Source organism: Melitaea cinxia, chromosome 11 (assembly GCF_905220565.1).
Source record: "Melitaea cinxia chromosome 11, ilMelCinx1.1, whole genome shotgun sequence".
Taxonomy (NCBI): domain Eukaryota; kingdom Metazoa; phylum Arthropoda; class Insecta; order Lepidoptera; family Nymphalidae; genus Melitaea; species Melitaea cinxia.
Window position 1 is genome coordinate 11,821,572 of NC_059404.1, and position 20,857 is coordinate 11,842,428.

The window sequence follows — 20,857 nt, forward strand, 5'->3', positions numbered from 1 at the left end:
ATTATCCATCTGCCCATTCGTAACGACAAGACGTGCTTGTTACACGAAGAATATTTCAATGGCACAAATAAAACATAAAATTATTTCTTATTGAATACAAACTCCTAAAAATCAATTACTGATTACGTTTAGTTAAAATTTTTATACCGAAAGAATTAAAGATATTAAAAATTGACTTAGTTTAAGAACGGTTGAAAGTCAAAAATGGGGTTTACATAAATAACATTGAGACCTTTTGTTTATTAATCTGAAATTGAGAGTATGAAACCATGGCTGTAAGTAAACGAATATTAAGGTTTCATTCTTTTACAATATTCAAAAAGGTATTTCGATGTAATACGCTGACTGCGCTTTTTTATACTGTATCTTCATTACTGAAAGTAAAATGAAAAAAGGTGTTAAGATCGCTATTGCTGACTGAAGTGACAAAAGAAACAAAATTAAATTTTGAGGAAAAAAAATATAGCTTTATTTAGCAAGCAATGTTCACGTTATTTATTTTCTTCTATAGAAATCTTATAAATGAATAGGTAATTGATATTGATTTTATCTTACTTTTTAGTTCAATACTAAGTAATATATAAAAATACCTGGAGAGGCCTATGTCCAGCAGTGGACTGCAATAGGCTAAATTAACTAACTAGCATATTAAGACACTTGTCTTGAAAGAAATTTATTGATACCTGAACAAAGTTCATATTCAAATTAATATAATTTACAAAAAAAAATTGAAATGAAAATTTCTTATCTCATTGCGGAATTAATGAGAACAATAAATTCTATTCATGACAGATATAGATGACAGTGTAATTACGCGAGCCACCAGGCATTCTAATTGAAACTAAAGCCCGGCGGATATGACGGTATTTTTGCTGAAAACGATTTTACTTAATTAGTATTCATCGAGCGACCTCAGGATTTTACAGATGTTAACAGTGGTGTATTAATATTTATTGGATCTTCTAATTTATATTACTTATGTTATAATACTATTATATTTATTATAATATTATTTATATATTATCATAGACACGTGTTTTGTGTCTGTAAGTACGTTTATAAGAAGAAAATTATTTGGTTAAGCCTATTGACTCTTCCGATACGTAATTTTTGATTAAACACTAAATTCTTTCAGTTGTAATTGTTGTGTTGTATTGGTACTTTAGATTTAAATAAAATATAGGTTTTAATTAGATAACTAAAGTACAGTAGGAAATATTCTGCTCAAAATCTGGAGCAGCCCGACTGGGAAAGTAATTCGACCTTACAGAAGTTTACAGCTAAATAAAACTGCTCCTAAGCAGTGTTTTGTTTGTGTGATGATGAAGGTGACCAGAACTCCTGAGGGGTGATTAGGGCAGAATCGACGACGCACTTGCGATGCTTGTAGTATTGCAGCGTCTAAAAGCTACGGTAATCGCTTACCAACAGGTGAGCTGTGCGCTTGTTTGTCCACCTAGATGTATAAAAAAAGATTTAGATTTTATACTTTAGACTCTATATTGTGGAGATTTGCTAGTTATATTTATTTAACAATTTAACAATTTATGTACACTAGGATAGCAAAAGGAAATAGCTCTTATAAACAATGCTGGTACAAAAGCACTACTTATCCCATGATGGAATCTCTTCCAGTAGTCCTGCTACAGGAAACTTATAAAACAGTCGCAAAATTAGCGTGTACAATCTAAACATATAGATAATAAAAATATAATATAAATACATAATTATACAATATATAAATGCACACCAACATTATAATTTATACACACGTAGATACAAATAATACGATACATAATATAATACATACGATAATAAATTCCAATACGCATAAGGACACTTAAATTGATTTTAGACTAGGATTGAGTGAGGTAGAATTTTCTCACTCTTTTCTTAAATAGTGATAGTGTTTTGCAATCGCGAATTTCATATGGTAGGGAATTCCAAAGTCTAACGAAATGTACAGTAAAGGAGTAAGAATAAAAATCGGTACGGTGGATGGGCATCTGAAGAAGAGAACGTTTAAGTGATCTGCACGGAGAATCATCGTCGTGAGAGAAAGAAAAGCGGTCCCGTAGATACGAAGGAGAACGAGGATTAAAAAGAGTCTTAAAAAGGAAACAAAGTATTCTAAAATTTCTACGATGGCGGATAGGTAGCCATTGAAGCTGTTTACGAAAGTGACTTACATGATCATATTTTTTTAAGCCGAAAATGAAACGCAAGCATAAATTTTGTAGTCGCTCAAGTCTGTTAAGCAATTCTTCGGTGGTATCTAAACAAGTGACATCGGCATAATCAATGATCGGATGTATGAGAGTTTGCACAAGAGAAACTTTAGTCTTGAAGGGTAAAAAATTTTGTAGTGCTTTTAGAAAATGGAGTGAAAAGTATACCTTACGACTGATCTCATTGATATAAGCATTCCAGTTAAGATTGGAGTCAAAAACAACACCTAAGTTCTTAGCCGAGTCGGAAAAAGTAATAGGAACGCCGTCGACGGTAATAGGGGGTAGTTAAGCTATATCAAGTCGAGAGCGAATGCGTTTACTACCTACGATTAATGCTTTATCCCGGGTTAACAGTAAGACCGAAACTATCAGCCCATTCAGTAATACGCCTTAGATCATCATTGATGGAGGTAACAGCAGACGCGACATCATGTAACTTACAATGGCGATAAATTTGCAGATCGTCAGCATATAAATGGTATTTGAAAGATATGACCTTAGTGATCGAGTCAATAAAAACTGAAAAAAGAAGAGGGGAAAGTACGCCACCTTGGGGATATCCCACAGTAAGGTTACACCAGTTGGAATACGATGTATTTACTTGAACACGCTGTGAACGATTCCGCAGATAAGATTCAAACCATGCTAACGCGGATAAAGAAGTATTAATAGATTTTAGTACGCCAAGAAGGATGTCGAAGTCGATAGAATTGAAAGCATTACTAAAATCAATAAGTATAAGGATTGTAAGCGATTTATTCTTCATGGCTAAGCGAATATCATCAGTGACGCCGATAAGAGCCGAAGTTGTGCTATGGCCTGGACGAAAGCCAGATTGATGTGAATTGAGAAGATCATTAGAGTATAAAAAGAAAGAGAACTGCTTGCGGACAATACATTCAAAAACTTTAGAGAGAGTAGGCAATATGGAAATAGGTCGGAAATTAGCTAAAGAAGAAGGATTGGTAACTTTAGGCAAAGGAATAACATTCGCTTGTTTCCAGGCTTTCGGAAAGGTACTAGTGGTAAGAGAGTAGTTAAAAATATGGTTAAGAATCGGTAATAAGAATGGAAGAATCAGCGTAATCATTTTCAAACATAACTTGTCATTGCCAGCGGCCTGCGATGAAATTGAAAGGATTGCAGTTTTAATATCTGAATCAGTTATAGGTGTAAATGAGAAAGGAGTATTGGATAATGGTAATTCTGATAAATATTTTTGAGTGCCTTTTTTGACGTTAGAACACAGTCTCGTAGGAGAATGGGAAAAAATTTTGTTGAGAGCATCTAAGTCAAAATCGCTAGGTGAAAGGATAGGTGATTTACCGATACCCACGGACTTAAGAAATTTCCACACGTTTGAAGTACTTCTATTTTGGAGAGAAGAGTGAAAATATTGACGTTTGGCGGCACGACGAAGACGGTTGCATCGATTACGAAGAGTTTTGAATTTTTGGAAATTACTTCCGGAAGGACAAATTTTGAATTTCCTTTTAGCGCAATCTCTTAATGCCATTTGCTTCTGATAATATCGGAAAGCCAGGGAGGGGGATTATGCTTGACTTTGGTTCTTTTAAGTGGTGCATGTCGATGATAAAGGTCTAAAATCTTCGAATTAAGGCTATTAACTTTTTCGTCGATACTGATGCCACTCAATACATCAGACCAATCAATATTCGAAGCATCACTTTCCAGCGCCTCCTGGTTAATATTCCTATAGCTACGTCGGAAGATTACTTGAGGTATACGTTTAGGGGGACGCACACGATAGGACAGGAAAAGTAGATCGTGATAAGAAAATGAAGCGGAAAGTTGGCCATGAACTGGAACATTATCAATTGAAGATACAATCATTAAATCTAACAGAGAAGGGGTGCAATCAGGAAAATGATGAGTCGCAGCAGTGGGTAAGAGATGAAAACTGTAAGATGATAGTAAGGCACGTAGTTTACGAGCACGAAGGTTATCTTTCATTAGGCAAGTGTTGAAATCACCCATTATAATGACATGCTGGTAAATGGTGCGGTAATTGTTAAGGATAGTATCAAATCCATTAAAATAATCAATATTAAGATTCGGGCAATAAAAGACTGTAAGTAATAGTTTGCCATGGTGTAAAAATAATTCAACAGCTAGGTGTTCAGCTGATTCTGAATAATTTGAAGGAGACGTGTCGACGACCGTATACTTAATTTCAGAACGAAGATAGATAGCCACCCCTCTGCCCCCCTTACCAACTCTGTCATTGCGAATTAGTGCATATCCTGGTATTGCAAATTGCTTAGATACGAGCGATGGTTTTAAAAATGATTCTGAAATTAAGATCGCATCAATAGAATTGCTACTGAAGGATGCCAGTATATCTGAATAATGGCTGGGAACACTTTGTGCATTAATATACACTACATTTAGAAAAGAGCGATAATCACAGAATACCGACGATAGTTGATCACATAATGTATAAGGCGAAGAAGATATACTGTTTACACTTTTAAAACTGCTGGATGAAGAACATGAGAAAAAACTATCATCAAGATCGTATGTATAATTAGTATCCATATATTACGTATTAGGAAGAATAATATATGATTAACAACACGTAAAATTAAATATAATAAATATACAATACGAATAATAAATAAAAAATATACTTTATTACAACTCAAAGCACAATAGTAATGTAATAACTCACCACTCATGCAAGAGAGGATAAAATAAAACACATTAAAAATAATTACCTAAAATAAACTAGAATCAGTATCAGATGGAAAAAGCATTAATTATACTCAAAACAAATTTACAATAACAAAATTTAAAAAAAAAAAAATATAAAGAAAAGTTACAAATATAGCTAAATCATAATACCTAGCAGCTATAATATTAGGATCAATTACAGCATTAATTATACTCAAAACAAATATATATGAATAAAGTTAAAAAAAAAATAAAATAAAAAAAAATAACAAACAAATAAAATATAAAAGAAAAGTTACAAATGTAGCTGAACCATAATGCGTAGCAGTACAGAGTATTAGGAAATATTACAACTTGGTACTTTAATTTACATGAACAAAATAAAAAATAAAACAAATAATAATAATTAAAATATAAAAGAAAAGTAGCAATATAATAATAAAAAAAATTACAACTAGACTTATATTATCAAAAATTGCAAGAAAGAAAAAAAAATATATATATATAGGACGGTCAGTGTCACTATTTTATAAAGTTAAAACAAAAAATGCCAACAGGCGTACTGACAGCAGTCGAATGTCAACCACTCAACATATAGAAATTAAAGCCAACACAAAGTATAAATTAAATACATAGTAAAATTTAAACCACCGACTTAAACAATGTTTGGATTTTAAAGTACCTACATATATAATTTCCAAATACCGACCTTGCAATACAAATAAAAAAATATCTAACAAGCGTGACGTAGAGGGATAATACGTACTAGTAATGACGACACAAACTCCGTCTAAGCACACTATTTACGTCGATTGGATCTAGTTGTTTTAGCACTTTTAGAGTCAGTTACATGCACAGGAACAATAGGAACATTAGTATCGCCGCTACCAACTGGAAATTTGGAGATAATATCTTGAAGGGAGGCCATGGTTTCGATTTTACGTCGTGCTTTGTCGGGAAGATTAATAACTATCCTTCCCCCAGTTGACCAACAATTTTTGATTCTGAAATGTTTACGAGCCAATAGGAAAATCTGATGTCTAGTTTTGGTTAAAAACTTCGAAATGGTGATACCAGTGCCTTTAAGTAATGTCTTAGCATCCCAAACTGCCTGCCTGGAATCAAGGGCAGTGAACCTGACTAAGACAGGTCTTGATTTAGCTTGCGCAGAGACACCAAGACGATGACAGACTTGAAGATCGCTCTTTGGAATATCAGGCAGTTTTAATTGTTCGGCTATTACCTGGTATATTACCTCAGGAAGCTTTTCATTATGTTTTTCTTCAATGCCGTGGAAGAGGAGGACCTTTTTCCTCATGATCATCTCATGTCTATCAAGGCCTAGCGAGAGAGATTCTAATTGTGATTTTATATTATTAAATAATTGCCAGATCATCGATTTGAAATTATAAAAATCCTGGGACAGCATGGTAACATCAGTATGCACAGATGATCCTTCTGCTACCTTCTGTAGTTTCCTTTCATACTCCTGCATACGTGTTTCAAACAGCTTACCCAGAGCTTCTAGGTTGTGTGTGTCCATAGTAAAATAATACGGTAAAAAGAAGAAGTGATTCTTGATAATAATTTGACAGGAAAATTTATTAAGATAATTAGTATCGGTGAGTTACACAAACAATCAACACATAATCTTGCCAAAAAAATGTAAATAAACTATATAAAGTAAATAAAATTTAGGAGCACACTAAAATTGCTTCTTATTTCTGTGACTACCCACAGTAATGACTACCCACAGTAATGAAAATTTAATTTTAATCATATCGTTAAAAATTTCAGAGATCGCTAATTTAACGTAAAACATACAAAGTATCATATTATTAAAACGGAATAACTGTTCTTTAACTTTTATTTCGATATACACACACTATGTTAACTAAAAGTGCCACCAGTAAGTCGCGTAAGATTTTTCTTGAGATCCATATCCTTTAAATTTATCTTTGATAGAAAATGACCTTTTCCGTGTTTCCGTGTTTGAGAAAAGATGCAAAACTTAATCCATTACTTCTTTCCACACTCACATTTACATAAAAATTAAAATTTATTTCTACATTCAGAGAATTTTTTTTTTTCATTCATTACTTTTATCGCTAAGTTTGAAATGGATCGTGAAATTTCAACATGAATAATTCATTAAAGAGCAACGCTGATTTTAATTTTACAGAATTCAGAATCCGTGACCGCTAGCCAGACGGCTTAGGTGTCTAAAATCATATAAATTATTGTCATAACAACATCAACGTATGTATTAATAATTCCTCGAAACAGAAAACGCATTTTTTAGGCAGTTGTGTAAAAACAGAATTAGAATATCAACTTCAAATTCAGTTTACAAAACAAACACGCTGACGCTTTGATAACAGTATACGGGTGTCTAATCAAACACAACTAGCGAATAACGCAATCAAAAATCTCGTTTTCATAAAAATGAAGAGATATTTCCGTATTTTTCAATTTAAAATCACACGTTTTATATTTGTGAAACTTTAAAATGGAATAGCGTTTCTCTATAAACTCACACGTACACTTCAGCTAATCGCAGTCCACTGCTGGACATAGGCCTCCACAAGTTCGCGCCAAAAGTGGCGTGAATGAATGTGTTTTGCTCATTGTCACCATGCTGGGCAGGCGGGTTGATGACCGCAGGACTGGCTTTGTCGCACCGAAGACGTTGCTGTCCGTCTTTGGTCTGTGTATTTCAAAGCTAGCAGTTGGATGGTTATCCAACCATTGGTCGGCGTTTTAAGTTCCAAGGTGATAGTGGAACTGTGCTATCCCTTAGTCGCCTCTTACGAAATCCACAGGAATAGAGGGGTTGGCTATATTCTTTACTGGCCTAACCACACAACCGCCGTAACCACACAGCAGCTCTATAAACTTATCAATCATTAATTTTATACTTTTTGTACCATGTCGCTATGCCTTAAAATACTTGAACCTTTTAATTCAGTTAAAAATAAAAAGGGTAAACGTTAAAATTTTATTTGAGTACAGAAACTTTGCAAGAAGATTATGATTCTGACAATCTTCAAAGTTAACAAAATTCAAGCATGTTAATTAATTAATGGTTAAACTCGGTTCAGTTAATCTTGTCGAAGTTAAAATATGTACCTACTTATATTTATAAAGTACAATTTTAATGCTTAACTTCGGATTTGTAATCAGAAACTTGTTATCAGTTCCTTGTGTAAGGAGTTTGAGTTTATCTTTCTTTGTTCGAATGTTTGTATTTTATAATGAATAATTTCTAATGTTATTATTTTTACGTTATTATTAATTGAATGGTTACGATAACTTTTAATTGTAAGAATTAATTAATTTTGAAATTGATGTTTCGATGCAATTACTTGGTTTTTTACTTTTTGTTGAAAAGTTGTCAATCAAGTTCTGATTCCAAGGATCTTTACTGCTTATTCTTTACAAAATGGTAATAAATGGGAACCAAGAATGATATCTAGTTCCTTATAAATATAAATTTATAATATTTAACTTTCGGTTAAATAAATAAAAATGAGGCACAAAATCAACAGTAGAATATTACTTTCGGTAGTACAAACAAAGTTCTTGCAAGAATTACGAGAGACGAAATTTTGAGCTATCTTTTAAAAGTTTACATCGAAACATTGCGACATTTAATGTAAATTTACTTTAGGTTGATGATACAAGTTAATACTATATTAATCCATTTTAAACGTAAAAACAGTTCAACTGTTCTGAAAATTGTTAAATAAAGAAGATTTAGACATTCATATAATACGTGTACGGGTACATACGACTATATGTTTTATGTAGGTATATATTTTTAAGGCTTATAGCTTATATAGGCTTATATTTTAATCGTCGTGTCAAAACTGTTGGAGAAAACGCTGGAGGAGATGTGTCAAAACATCCGTTGTCACGAGTACGTTTTGCTAAGCTATTTTTTAAATCACTGTGACACATCTCATGCTTTACGCCGAATACGAGATTTAAATGTCATAGAGAATCACAAGCCTGTTCCGATAAAATCTTTACTGGGACCCCGTTTATACACGAAATGCCGCGTTTGTAAAGTCTCGTCAGTGCTGACATATCAATCAGGTCTCAAATCAAGCCTGAAAGACCAAAGGCAGGAAGAAATCGAACCGGTACGAAAAAGTGTTTACACGGGGCTATGACCATATTTGGGATGAAATGCCAGTGACGTTGACGTAGATTGATATTTATTTTGCCTTTATGCTGTGTTTGGAATTGGACTTTGTACTTTTTTCCAAACTGTTACATATTATGTTTTATTATGATAATCCCGGAGTGTTTAAAAAATATTCAGTGTGAACAGAATGCCCTTCTTCTTAGCAGTCGGTTAAAAATTTTTTTCCGTTTCATCTGGTGTCTTTTTTAATATATATCAATATCAAATTTATTTATTTATTTATTCTTAATGTACACTGAAATACAGATACATATAAAGAAAGATACAATACAAGATGTACAAAGGCGATCTTATCGCTAAATAGCGATTTCTTCCAGATAACCTTTGGGTACCTGGACACGATACAGTAGCAGCAGTATATATTATATTATTGTTTATTTTCAACATTACTGTTACAAACGCAAAAAATATATAAGTAAATACGAAATCTCATCGAAAGATACCAAAAATAGTCATTTCAAGATATACCCGCCCGCATCATACCTTATTCGCTACGATAAAATTATTTTATATATATATTTCAAACTCGTCAAGGTTTTCACAAAAGAAATGTTTTAAAATTACTCTCAATGTTGTTTTAAGGCTACGCTAATTGTTTAGTAAGAAAATTCGTATTTCAATTTTTTATTTTTACGATGATTTGTTACACTTGAGATCAAATATTTATTTTTATACGCCAGTTATATTTTATTTTATATCTCTCTAAGTTTCACAGTTTATTTTATTGCTATTTCTGATAAACCGTAAGATAGCATTGTTTTCGAACACCTTGTTTTGAAAAGCCTAAACATGATGACGAGAAAAGTATAAAATGTTTCGTTCTTGTAATAATGTTTTGGTAAAGTAACCCAACTTTAAGAGCCCTTGCAGAATACGGACTTACTTATAAGTTGATTAGATGCTGTGATTATCGAACAATAACAAGTCAAATAACAACGTAATCAGTAAGTTTTTTTCTAAAAATCATTTTGGTGAATAACCATTTTTTTTAACTGATAAATATTAACTTACACCACATTTGACTGACACAGTTGGTACAGACCTGCCAATGGTTTCTCGCTCTGAAGTCGTAAATGATGATCGAATGTATTTATTTAGAAATATGGTAAGAATTTGTTCGTCGATCGGCTGTCACCATTTTACATACATCAAGTGGCCTACCTAGGAACAGTCGACCATATGTGTACTAAGTATATTTTTTGTTGATCGATATAAATAAAACCCATTTTCTGAGTTTATAGAAAGAAACACTTAATAATCAAAACATTGGTATGATAACCGATTAAGCAAAAACTATTTACAATTACAATCAATCTTACTAAGCAACGTCAAGTCATTCCCCATAGGAATGTTAATTGATGGATTTCAGTTAAGTAAAGGAAGTTGAAACAATTCACAGCAACAGTTTGTAATCGCGATAACGTTCATGTGAAATACCGACACGAATTGTAATCGTTTCTTAGATTTTCTCCGGGAAATACGAAGCACTAATTTCTAAATACGAAATAGGTATTTGCAGTGTCGCAGTACGCCTGTACCGGGAAATTATTGCAGGACGAGAGGACACAAGCAACTTGCCGAGGTTTCACTGCTTTTATTTCTCCGGTGTACTACGGATTGTTTCGAAAAAGTTTTTCTTTTCTGTAGTTAATTTAATGAGTCCTAAAATGCGGTATGGTATTCTCTTGGCTCTGGTATTCAGCATCGGACATTATTGTGCAAATTACTTCTACCTTATTCTTTGAATACGAGTTTAATTAGTTTTAAATTTTCAAACATTTGAGATTTTATTTTTAAACTATATGTATTTTCTTACCGTCTGTATAAGCTATAAGAAGAGGATATAAGAGTTAATATATTACTTGGCATTATATAAATTGACACTGTAAGACGCCGTCCCTTACAATAATGTGCTTCTTATCATAAACGATGTGTCAATGTTCAGCGGACAGGCTTTTTCTGGCAAAAAAAATACACGTATACATGCAGTATATGTTACAAGTATAAATATGATAGTTTCTAGCTCACATATTTTTTATTTAATGATTCTTTGACCTAAATTTGCCTAGCAATACATAAATGAGCCAGGTAGTTATGGCGTATCTTGGTCCATTGATTTTTTTCTTTGAAATTGAAATTTTAATTTAATATAAAAACTAATTAAACTTTATATAAAACTAAAAAAACTAATCATAATAAAAATTCAGACTACATCTAAATGGAAGTGCTTCTGAGTTCGTTTTAAGTAGCTTGGACGTGAAATTTTTACACTTTTGTGTATCGCATAAATCAAGACCGAGTAGCCGTAAAAATGCTGAACTTTTGAACTAATCAAGTTTTGTTCGCTTTTCCTAGCTCAAATAGCACGTCACTTGGTTACTATTTTTTGGAATTTTCTCACGTTAGTCTAGAACCATCTAATATTTTTCATTTTCCTATTTACTTTTAATAATTATATTTCGCATGAACTCTCTTTTTATATATTTTTTGTTTATTTGTTGATTAAATTGTAAAACAACAATAGTAGACAATTCTGTTTTGTGGTAGAATAACTAATTAATAGGCGGTTTTCCGAATCGAACCTTACCGTCAGTAATTTATAAAATAAACTTTTGTGGTCGTTGTGTCAAATGAAGGTTTTACATTAAAATTGTTTAATCTTTTTTATTTTAAGTGTGAAATGATTTCAAATTATATACTCGTTAAATTACCAGAGTAAAAAATTTTTCGTGTTCCTTAGAAGGACCGGACCAAGCATACGTGATCTGGACCGGATAAGGTATGTAACGCAGAAGATTTATCTGGACCTGATCAGGATGAGATGAGATTACCTGATCGGGTCCAGATCAGGAAATCTCATCTCATCCTGATCAGCCGGTTCGGTCCGTTCCTTTTAAAAAACACGAATGTATATATATATTATAATATTCTTGAAAAAATTGTTTAACAAAAAAAAAGCGAATTGATATTATAAATATGCTACTTAACATAATTAATATGATATTTATTTCCGTTTATTTTTGCAATGTATTATTTATTTATGTTTTTACTTTAAATATTAATTATTTTTATTTATTTTTAGGTTATTAATTAATTATTATTATTAATTAAATTTTATTTATTAACTTCTAATAATTAACTACTAATTAACTATTTCCTATTACTTACGACTGCTCCACTGTGTAGAAATGGACTCCCTGCTAGACTGTCCTGATAACTGTATATATATTAAGTGCGCTTAAAAACATTGATAGCGCGATTCAAGCTCAGTTCGCGTAATTTCTTTCAGGCTATCCTGATCTGGACCGGCCCGGGTCCTGATCCAGTATGCCTTACTATACTTGATTATATTTTACATCAGACTATTCCGATCTGGACCGGACCGGGTCCTTATCCAGTATGCCTTACCATACTTGATTATATTTTACATCAGACTATCCTGATCTGGACCGGACCGGGTCCTTATCCAGTATGCCTTACCATACTTGATTATATTTTACATCAGGCTATCCTTATCTGGACCAGATCAGGTCCCGATAGAGCTTGCCGGATCTGGCATGCCTCATTCTATCCTAATCCGGTCAAGATAAATGATCTGGTTGAGCCTGACCTTTTTTTCTAGTCGGGTACTATATTAGTGATTTAATTTTTATACTACATAAACATGGTTTAAAAAAAATACAAAAATATAATAAGTACGATTTAATTATTATTAAATCGTAATATATTGATCGTATATTGATTAATTGAATGTACAAGCGAAGTCTTTTGAAGCTTTGATGTGTTTTGAATTAATAACCATTAGGTTCAAACATGGCATGTATTGTATGCAAAGGCAACCTTTAATGATAATAATTTAAGAAAAAGTGCCGGGAAGAACGCGCAAACAACAAAACAAGCTTATTACAGATACGGAAATCAATTCGAAATACTAAATATAGTTACATAATATAACATTCATATATGAAACGATATACACATACATTCATACAGACGTACATACATACATGTATAAATGCATACATACATACATACATACATAAATACACCACATACATAATAGATCACACGTTAAGACAATGTAAGGGATAGATAGATAGATATTTGTGCAAACGATTCTTAAAAATATTTGCTGACATCTATTAAATTTGATATTATGCAGAGTATTCAAAAGATTGGTCACTTAAGTACACTGTAAAAATTTTTTGTAAAATTATCATTTTTTTACTCAACATGAGATGGCTAAATTACTAATCAGTGTGTATGAATTCAAATTATAACACATTTTGAGTAATTTTCCAAGACATATGAGAAAATTTGCTAAGATGCGCTTTAATTTTACAATCTTAGAGTATAAATCTTACTTGTATTGTAATTTCACGGAACAGTTTATTAAATTTTAATAACAAACTTTGAAGATTTACCAAAATTTTTAGTAATTTGAGATACTATATTTTTTTGTAAAATCACCAAATATTTTATAATTCGAATTACTGTGAAGTGTTTAGAAATTTACAAATTTTGTTATTATTTTTACAATTTGAACTGTAAAATTACACAATACATTGTAAAATTACTAAAAAATACTATTTGTCTGTTGCCATGTATAATTTTACTAAACAGGTTATCAATTTTCGATACCAAGCTCCTTAAATTTACTAACATTGTTTGTGTTTTGAATTACTAATTTTGTTGTAAATTTACAAAACAATATTGTAATTTAAACTACAATCAAAGTATTGAAAATTCAAAAAATTTTTTTGGTATTTTTACTATTCTTATTGTAAAATTACACAATGTATTGTAAAATTACTAAAAAATACTACTTGTCTGTAGCCATGTGTAATTTTACTAAACAGGTTATCAATTTTCGATACCAAGCACCTTAAATTTACAAACATTATTTGTGTTTTGAATTCCTACTTTTGTTGTAAATTTACAAAACAATATTGTAATTGAAACTACAATGGAATTATTGAAAATTCAAAAAATTTTTTTGGTATTTTTACTATTCTTATTGTAAAATTACACAATGTATTGTAAAATTACTAAAAAATACTACTTGTCTGTAGCCATGTGTAATTTTACTAAACAGGTTATCAATTTTCGATACCAAGCACCTTAAATTTACAAACATTATTTGTGTTTTGAATTCCTACTTTTGTTGTAAATTTACAAAACAATATTGTAATTGAAACTACAATGGAATTATTGAAAATTCAAAAAATTTTTTTGGTATTTTTACTATTCTTATTGTAAAATTACACAATGTATTGTAAAATTACTAAAAAATACTATTTTTCTTTAGCCTTGTTTAATTTTACTAAACACGCTGTCGACTTTCGTTTCCAAGCTTCGTAAATTTACAAACATTGTGCGTATTTTAATTTAATCTGTGGTCTAGTAAGATTGTGAAACAATAGTTAAATTCGAATTCTAATGAATTCATTGGAAATTCAATAATCTTCTCATTAATTTTATTATTTTGACTGTAAAATTATACAGTGTTTTGTATAATTAACAGTATAATAGGGTAACTACTTTTTTAGATGAACCAAAATTGTTAGTATTTCGGTTTACCATAGTTTCTTGAAAGATTACAAAAAAAAATGTTTATTTACATATTATTGAAATTATTAAAAATTTATCAATATTTTTATATCATATTTATATGTAAAATTTTGATTTGAAAATTATATATAGTAAAGTTATGATTAATAAAGCATTTTTAACTTCCCTCTAAAAAAATTAAAATTTTTTTTAAAAATCGGGAAGTTATTGGTTTTACCCCGTTTTTCGAAAGTCGAGTTTTCATCATTTTGGCGTAAATTGTTTATGATACTTTGTAAAGTATCAATATTATTTTATGCTGCTATTAGTATTACTATTTTATTTCCTCAATAAATGGTTTTATTAACGTAAACAATATGTAATAATTTTTATTTATATTTTAATTTTAAATTAATCAATTAAGTCCTATATTTTTAACGTTTAAATTATTTAAATTAACGACTTCCAGGATATTAGGAAGTATCAAAAATAAAATAACAGCAACAATAATAAGTTGGTAAAATAACATCAGATGTCTCTAGTTTTAAAAATCTCAATTGAAATCAATTGTACAGTACAATAAGAAAGCTACATAGTAAATTTACTAAACATTTTTATGATCAATTATTGATTAAAATTACAAAACTGTATAGTAAAATTACCAATCAAATTTTCTGTAACTGCTTGGTAAATTTCCGAAAATATTTTGTAATTTTATCAAACCCAATTCAAATGAATTGGTTGGTATAGTTACGAAACTGCGTAGTAAATTTACTAAACATTTTTATGATCAATTATTGATTAAAATTACAAAATTGTATAGTAAAATTACTAATCAAATTTTCTGTAACTGCTTGACAAATTTTCAAAAATATTTTGTAATTTTATCAAACCCAATTCAAATGAATTGGTTGGTGTAGTTACGAAACTGCGTAGTAAATTTACTAAACATTTTTATGATCAATTATTGAATAAAATTACAAAACTGTATAGTAAAATTACTAATCAAATTTTCTGTAACCGCTTGGTAAATCTCCAAAAATATTTTGCAATTTTATCAAACTCAATTCAAGTGAATTAAGTAGTATAGTTACAAAACAGCATTCTTGAGTAAAATTACAAAACTGTATGATAAAATTACTATTTAAATCTTCTGGAACTGCTTGGTAAATTTCCAAAAACATTTTGTAATTTTCTCAAATTGAGTTGAAGCATTCTGTTTAGTAAATTTACTAAATTGTTTTGCGTTAAAACTTCCCACACATTTTTAGTAAGTTTACCAAAGAAATTTTTAACAGTGTAGTGAAGGAATTACTATACGCATTTGAGCGACAAAAAGTCAATAAAAGCAAGTTATTACTGAGCGAACGCAAATTACATTCTGTGTGATGTTCTAACAAGTTAAACTTCTCCCTTTAAGATAAATGGGATGTGTGGGGTTGATAAAGGATATTATACAGGACAGAAAGAGAATGCATATTTCGTTACTGTGTAACCGGTAGCCATTTCAACTATTTACGATGTTGAGATATATGGTCAAATTTGCGCAACCTGAATATAAAGCGAATACATAATGATGATAAGGCTTTGTAATCGTTCCAACTTTTTCAACAATTATTCAGAAAAATCAATATAAACAATGTCGGCATAATCTAATAAGTAAAAGCAAGTTTGGTTTTAAAGAGGAGAAAGTAATCCAACCTTTTAGCGAACTTATGGTTGCAAAGACCTTTCGACTCATCTCCGCAATTTGAGGCGCCCAGGTAAAAGTATTGTCAAATTATAACCCCAGGTCTTTAATAACACGATGAATTCACCTCTTCCTGTTAGTGTTTGTTAGTGCGACAGAATTGAACAAGACGGGAAGTAAGTTGAGGGATATAATTTTGGATATGAGTTACCAATAATAGTCACTTGCGATTTATTTGGACTATTCAGAAGACCGTATGATTCTATATGACCTAAACGAAGCAGTAGTATGTAGGTGTAAATATGGAACTATATTGAATTTCCTTATATATGGAACTATATTGAATTTCCTTATATATGGAACTATATTGAATTTCGTTAACTCAACCAGTTGCGAATAATTTAAAAATTTAAAACAAATTTTGACAAGGCTTGCAAATTGAAAGAAGTGCACGCTATATTTCATTTTTAGAAAACATGCCACGTATAGTGTAGGTGTTCGAAGTTTCGAAACGAGCTTGTTCGAACAAATTATAGACGGACGAGAGGATTCTGGTGCTTTGTTCACGTTCAACTTTTATTGCACGCCACGATATCTGTATATTAGGTCGGTTAAAAAAGTTTTTTCGTATTTTATATTGAATTTAAAGGTAAGGTTTTACAAAACTTATTTATATTAATTATAATATGTACCTTTTTGTTTGATAATTTGCCACTATCTTATAAGTAATGACAAGATTCCGTTGCTGTAGAAATTTTGGAACATCTTCTTGACATTTCTCTCTTGATGTTATTTTGGTGGAAATGAAAAGTGGCGGGAAACGAAATATATGAAATACATGAAATGTGGTGGGCTTTTTTTACTTTTTAATTTCGTTTTCAAATGTCACCTTTTCATGGTATCAAAGAAAATACGAAAAGACTTTCCACGACCTATTATTAAACTGTTGACAAAAAGTCAGTTTTATGTTAGCAATATTTTATACATTAGAATATGTTCGATTTCTATAAAGGAAAAAAATTGAAATATTTCCTATAATTTATATATGAAATCACTAATTTAATTCTAAAAATCAATCAAATTAAAGCAATTCAAATAAATAAAAAAAATGTTTATTCGAGCAGTTTTCAAGAGCACTTTTGAGTCACCACTGAACAACAAAATTATTTATTATTTTCTCATTATCGAAGCTTCCTCCAAATGTAAATATTGCTGAGCTTACGCACGCTTGACTTGAGTAGTAAGTTGGTGAATGCGTGACGAGAGCGTTACGCAAAGTTTGATCGGGTGAGGCGAACGGAGCAAGAAAGAAAGGTGCGAGCACATTTTCTTTCTCTCTTTCTCTCATAGTCACCTTTCGTATATCTACGACACAGTGCATTCTATTGTGCAGAAGTTTTATTTCAGTCATGTGATCTAAAGCACACTCATTTTTTTTAAATCGTCAATACATGATTTAACCAATGTAAAAACATTGCCACACATCGTTAAGTCTTCGTTTTCTATTGGATATTTTTAATGATAAAACCCTATGTAAGTAATCAATGAATTCTAATCTTTTTTCTATTTGATTTCAATTGACATTAATATTTTTATTAGTTTATAACAGTTAATCCCTACCTTAGAATAAATCTCACAGCCGCGACTTGAGGTATAAAGAGAGGGGTCAAAAGTGACGACGGTCGTAAAGCCTCATCCCATCTAAGACTTTCTGAGACTTATTTTTCACGAGGAAAGCATCTTTAAAACATAGCTTATCTTAGGTGATAGTTGAATCGTGAATGTCGTCGTTATTCAAGAGGAGACTTTAAAGGAACCGGTCTTCTAAACGTTTTTCCGTTTTATTTATGAGAAAGTTTAGCTCTGATTTTAGTAAGATCATACACAGTCAACACACACATAGTACAGTCAAACATACCTTTCGGAGATTAAGTTTACTTCTTAGGAAACAAGATGAGGTCCGCGGTATAAAACAATATAGGGAGTGAAATGTTAAGTAAAGTGACGCTGTCAATGAGATTGACGTTTATCAGCTCTTATACATGTTTATGCATTTACTATACCGATACGAAAAGCTAGCGTCAATTTGAGTTTGTACGATTTTATTTGTGTTACTCACACATTAGGAAATTCTAAATATTTTTTAATATCATATCAAAAATTGACCGTTCCAGCGGGGATCGAACCTGTATCTCCGACTCACCGTGTCGACCACGGTCGCTTAGACCGAATATAAAATCATCCTATCAAAAATTTCGATCTAGCGAGTACATCGTTCCATAGCTTAATTGGCTAGAGCACCGGTCAGTCGCAAATGCGGGTTCGATCCCCGCTGGAGCGGTCAATTTTAGGTTTTAATACTATAGTTTTATTATTTCAGTACCTAATTTGATTTGTTTAACAAAATACTTCTATTTAAAATGTCAAGGTAATCGTTGTTAGGGAGTAATACCCAGTCGTGTGTCGAATGGCACATTCTTTGTAGATTTACTTATTAATTTAGCAATATTGTATTTAATTATTCTAAACATAAATAAAATTAATATTATAAAATGTAATGCTTGACTATAATTTTCAAAGTTGTAAAACTAATTATAATTAGTGATAAATTCTAATTTTGTTCCCTTACAAATTAGTTTGTTTAGTATCCTTTGTCGGTTCTCATTGTTCAAATTATCTCAATTTCAATTTTAATAAAACCATTTTAGGAGTTTAGTTATAATAATTTAGACTGACTTACTAATATAATTAAGTATGAGTGTCCAGAAATATCAAAAGAAGAAATTTTATGGATAAACTAGCTGACCAGGCAAAACGTTATTCTGCCTTTTGGATACCGACACCTTAATCACCTAACTTAATGAAATATATTTACGGCCTATTCTCATACGTACCAAATATAAACAAAAAATTATAAAAATCGGTCGTGCCGTTTCGGAGGAATGCCACCACAAGCACCGTAAAATGAGATTTTTAATATTGGATAAAAAAGATGGAATTTAAAATTACTATCATATTTGGTTACATTCGCTAACTTACCACAACACATGAACACATTAAGCACGTTTAATTAGTTCCGTTTTGTGGTAGAATAGATGATCCATCATCTGCATTTGCAAGGATACGCCATTAGCCTCACCGCATATCTATTATCACAAATTTCTGTTAGAAAACTTCCAACAAAGTGCGGGGTCTCGTAACGAATGTGTGCGTCGAGTGTCTTCCGTTTTATGTTAGAATATTTTAAGGTAAATGTTACTCATATAATGTTATGATTATACATTATATGAGTAAAGCTATGACGATATTCTTTTCATTTAAAATTATTGAATCTTATGTGTATAGTTGTGTTTATGAGTTCTTGCGTATGTAAATGTATTAAAGTAAAGGTTTTTCACTGTCAAAACAATGTGTTCCAGCAGACCTTGTTTTTTATAGAGTATATTCACTCAATCAAGTGATTCTGAAACATGTTTTACGATCTACGATATCACTTTACTTGCCTCAAAGTTGATTGTTAGAGGTATAAGTACACTGCGTCGCGTGCGAATGTAATTTGAACGATCTCTATACTCAGAAATTTGTTGACAATGATAATAATTACTAAAAAAGTCAACAAGTATCAAAGTAAAATCAGTACTGGTCACAGTGAAAGAGCTGAAAAAAAATAAATAAATAAAGAGACATTAGACAGTAAGCGAATAACAATTTAAGACAGTTTTGAAAAAATTTAAAACAATTTTTACATTTTTTTCATGACATCTATATTTTTTCTTCTAGATGTACTAATGGAGATTTCCTCAAGGTGTACTCCGAAGGGGGCACTCACGGCCCTGGTCCACCTGGTATCAACGAATACTCCGCGTGGTCAAGGATTTTATGCGGGAACAGAGCTGATGCACCGCCAGCATTGTATTCTCATGGACCCTTAATGGTATTGGAAATGCAGAGTGGTGAAAAGGCTTCAAATGCAACAGGCTTTATCGGAACATACAGGTTTATAGATAGACGTAAGTAATAATTTTGTATTGAACTAACGATTTGCATATATTTTGTGTAAAAATAAATTGGAGAATAAACGTTACTTTATACTTACTTATATTAAACTTTCATAAACTGTATAAAAATAATAAAAGTCTTTTTATATTTATTACGACATAACAGTTTTGAAATATTGATGGTTGCATAAAATACTACGATTATGATATTTTTATTCAATTTTACTTCACTACCTGTGAATCGGAGTAAAATAAATGTACGAAATTATGTGATATTTTGTATAAAAAGTCGCAATATTTTTAAGCAACTCTTCACGTTTCACTGAAGCATGAAAATTGGTATATCTCCGATATCTTTCAACAAATGTCGATGCTGACATTTCTAAAAATTCAAACTCAATACACAAGTGTGACAAACACAAACGGAATACGTAAATATCATAAGTTTTGACGCCACGACGTCGCCAAAGCAAACTTGATTTAA

At 31.0% G+C, this 20,857-nt stretch overlaps 1 protein-coding gene across 1 annotated transcript in view; it reads left to right on the top strand.

Moving 5' to 3' along the window:
• LOC123657614 (suppressor of lurcher protein 1-like) overlaps positions 1-20,857 on the top strand; it is a 66,823-nt gene that overhangs the window by 16,611 nt on the left and 29,355 nt on the right. The window contains exon 4 of the mRNA XM_045593137.1: positions 20,156-20,385. Within this exon, the coding sequence (XP_045449093.1) occupies positions 20,156-20,385 (230 nt within the window). The remainder of the gene's footprint in view (positions 1-20,155; positions 20,386-20,857) is intronic.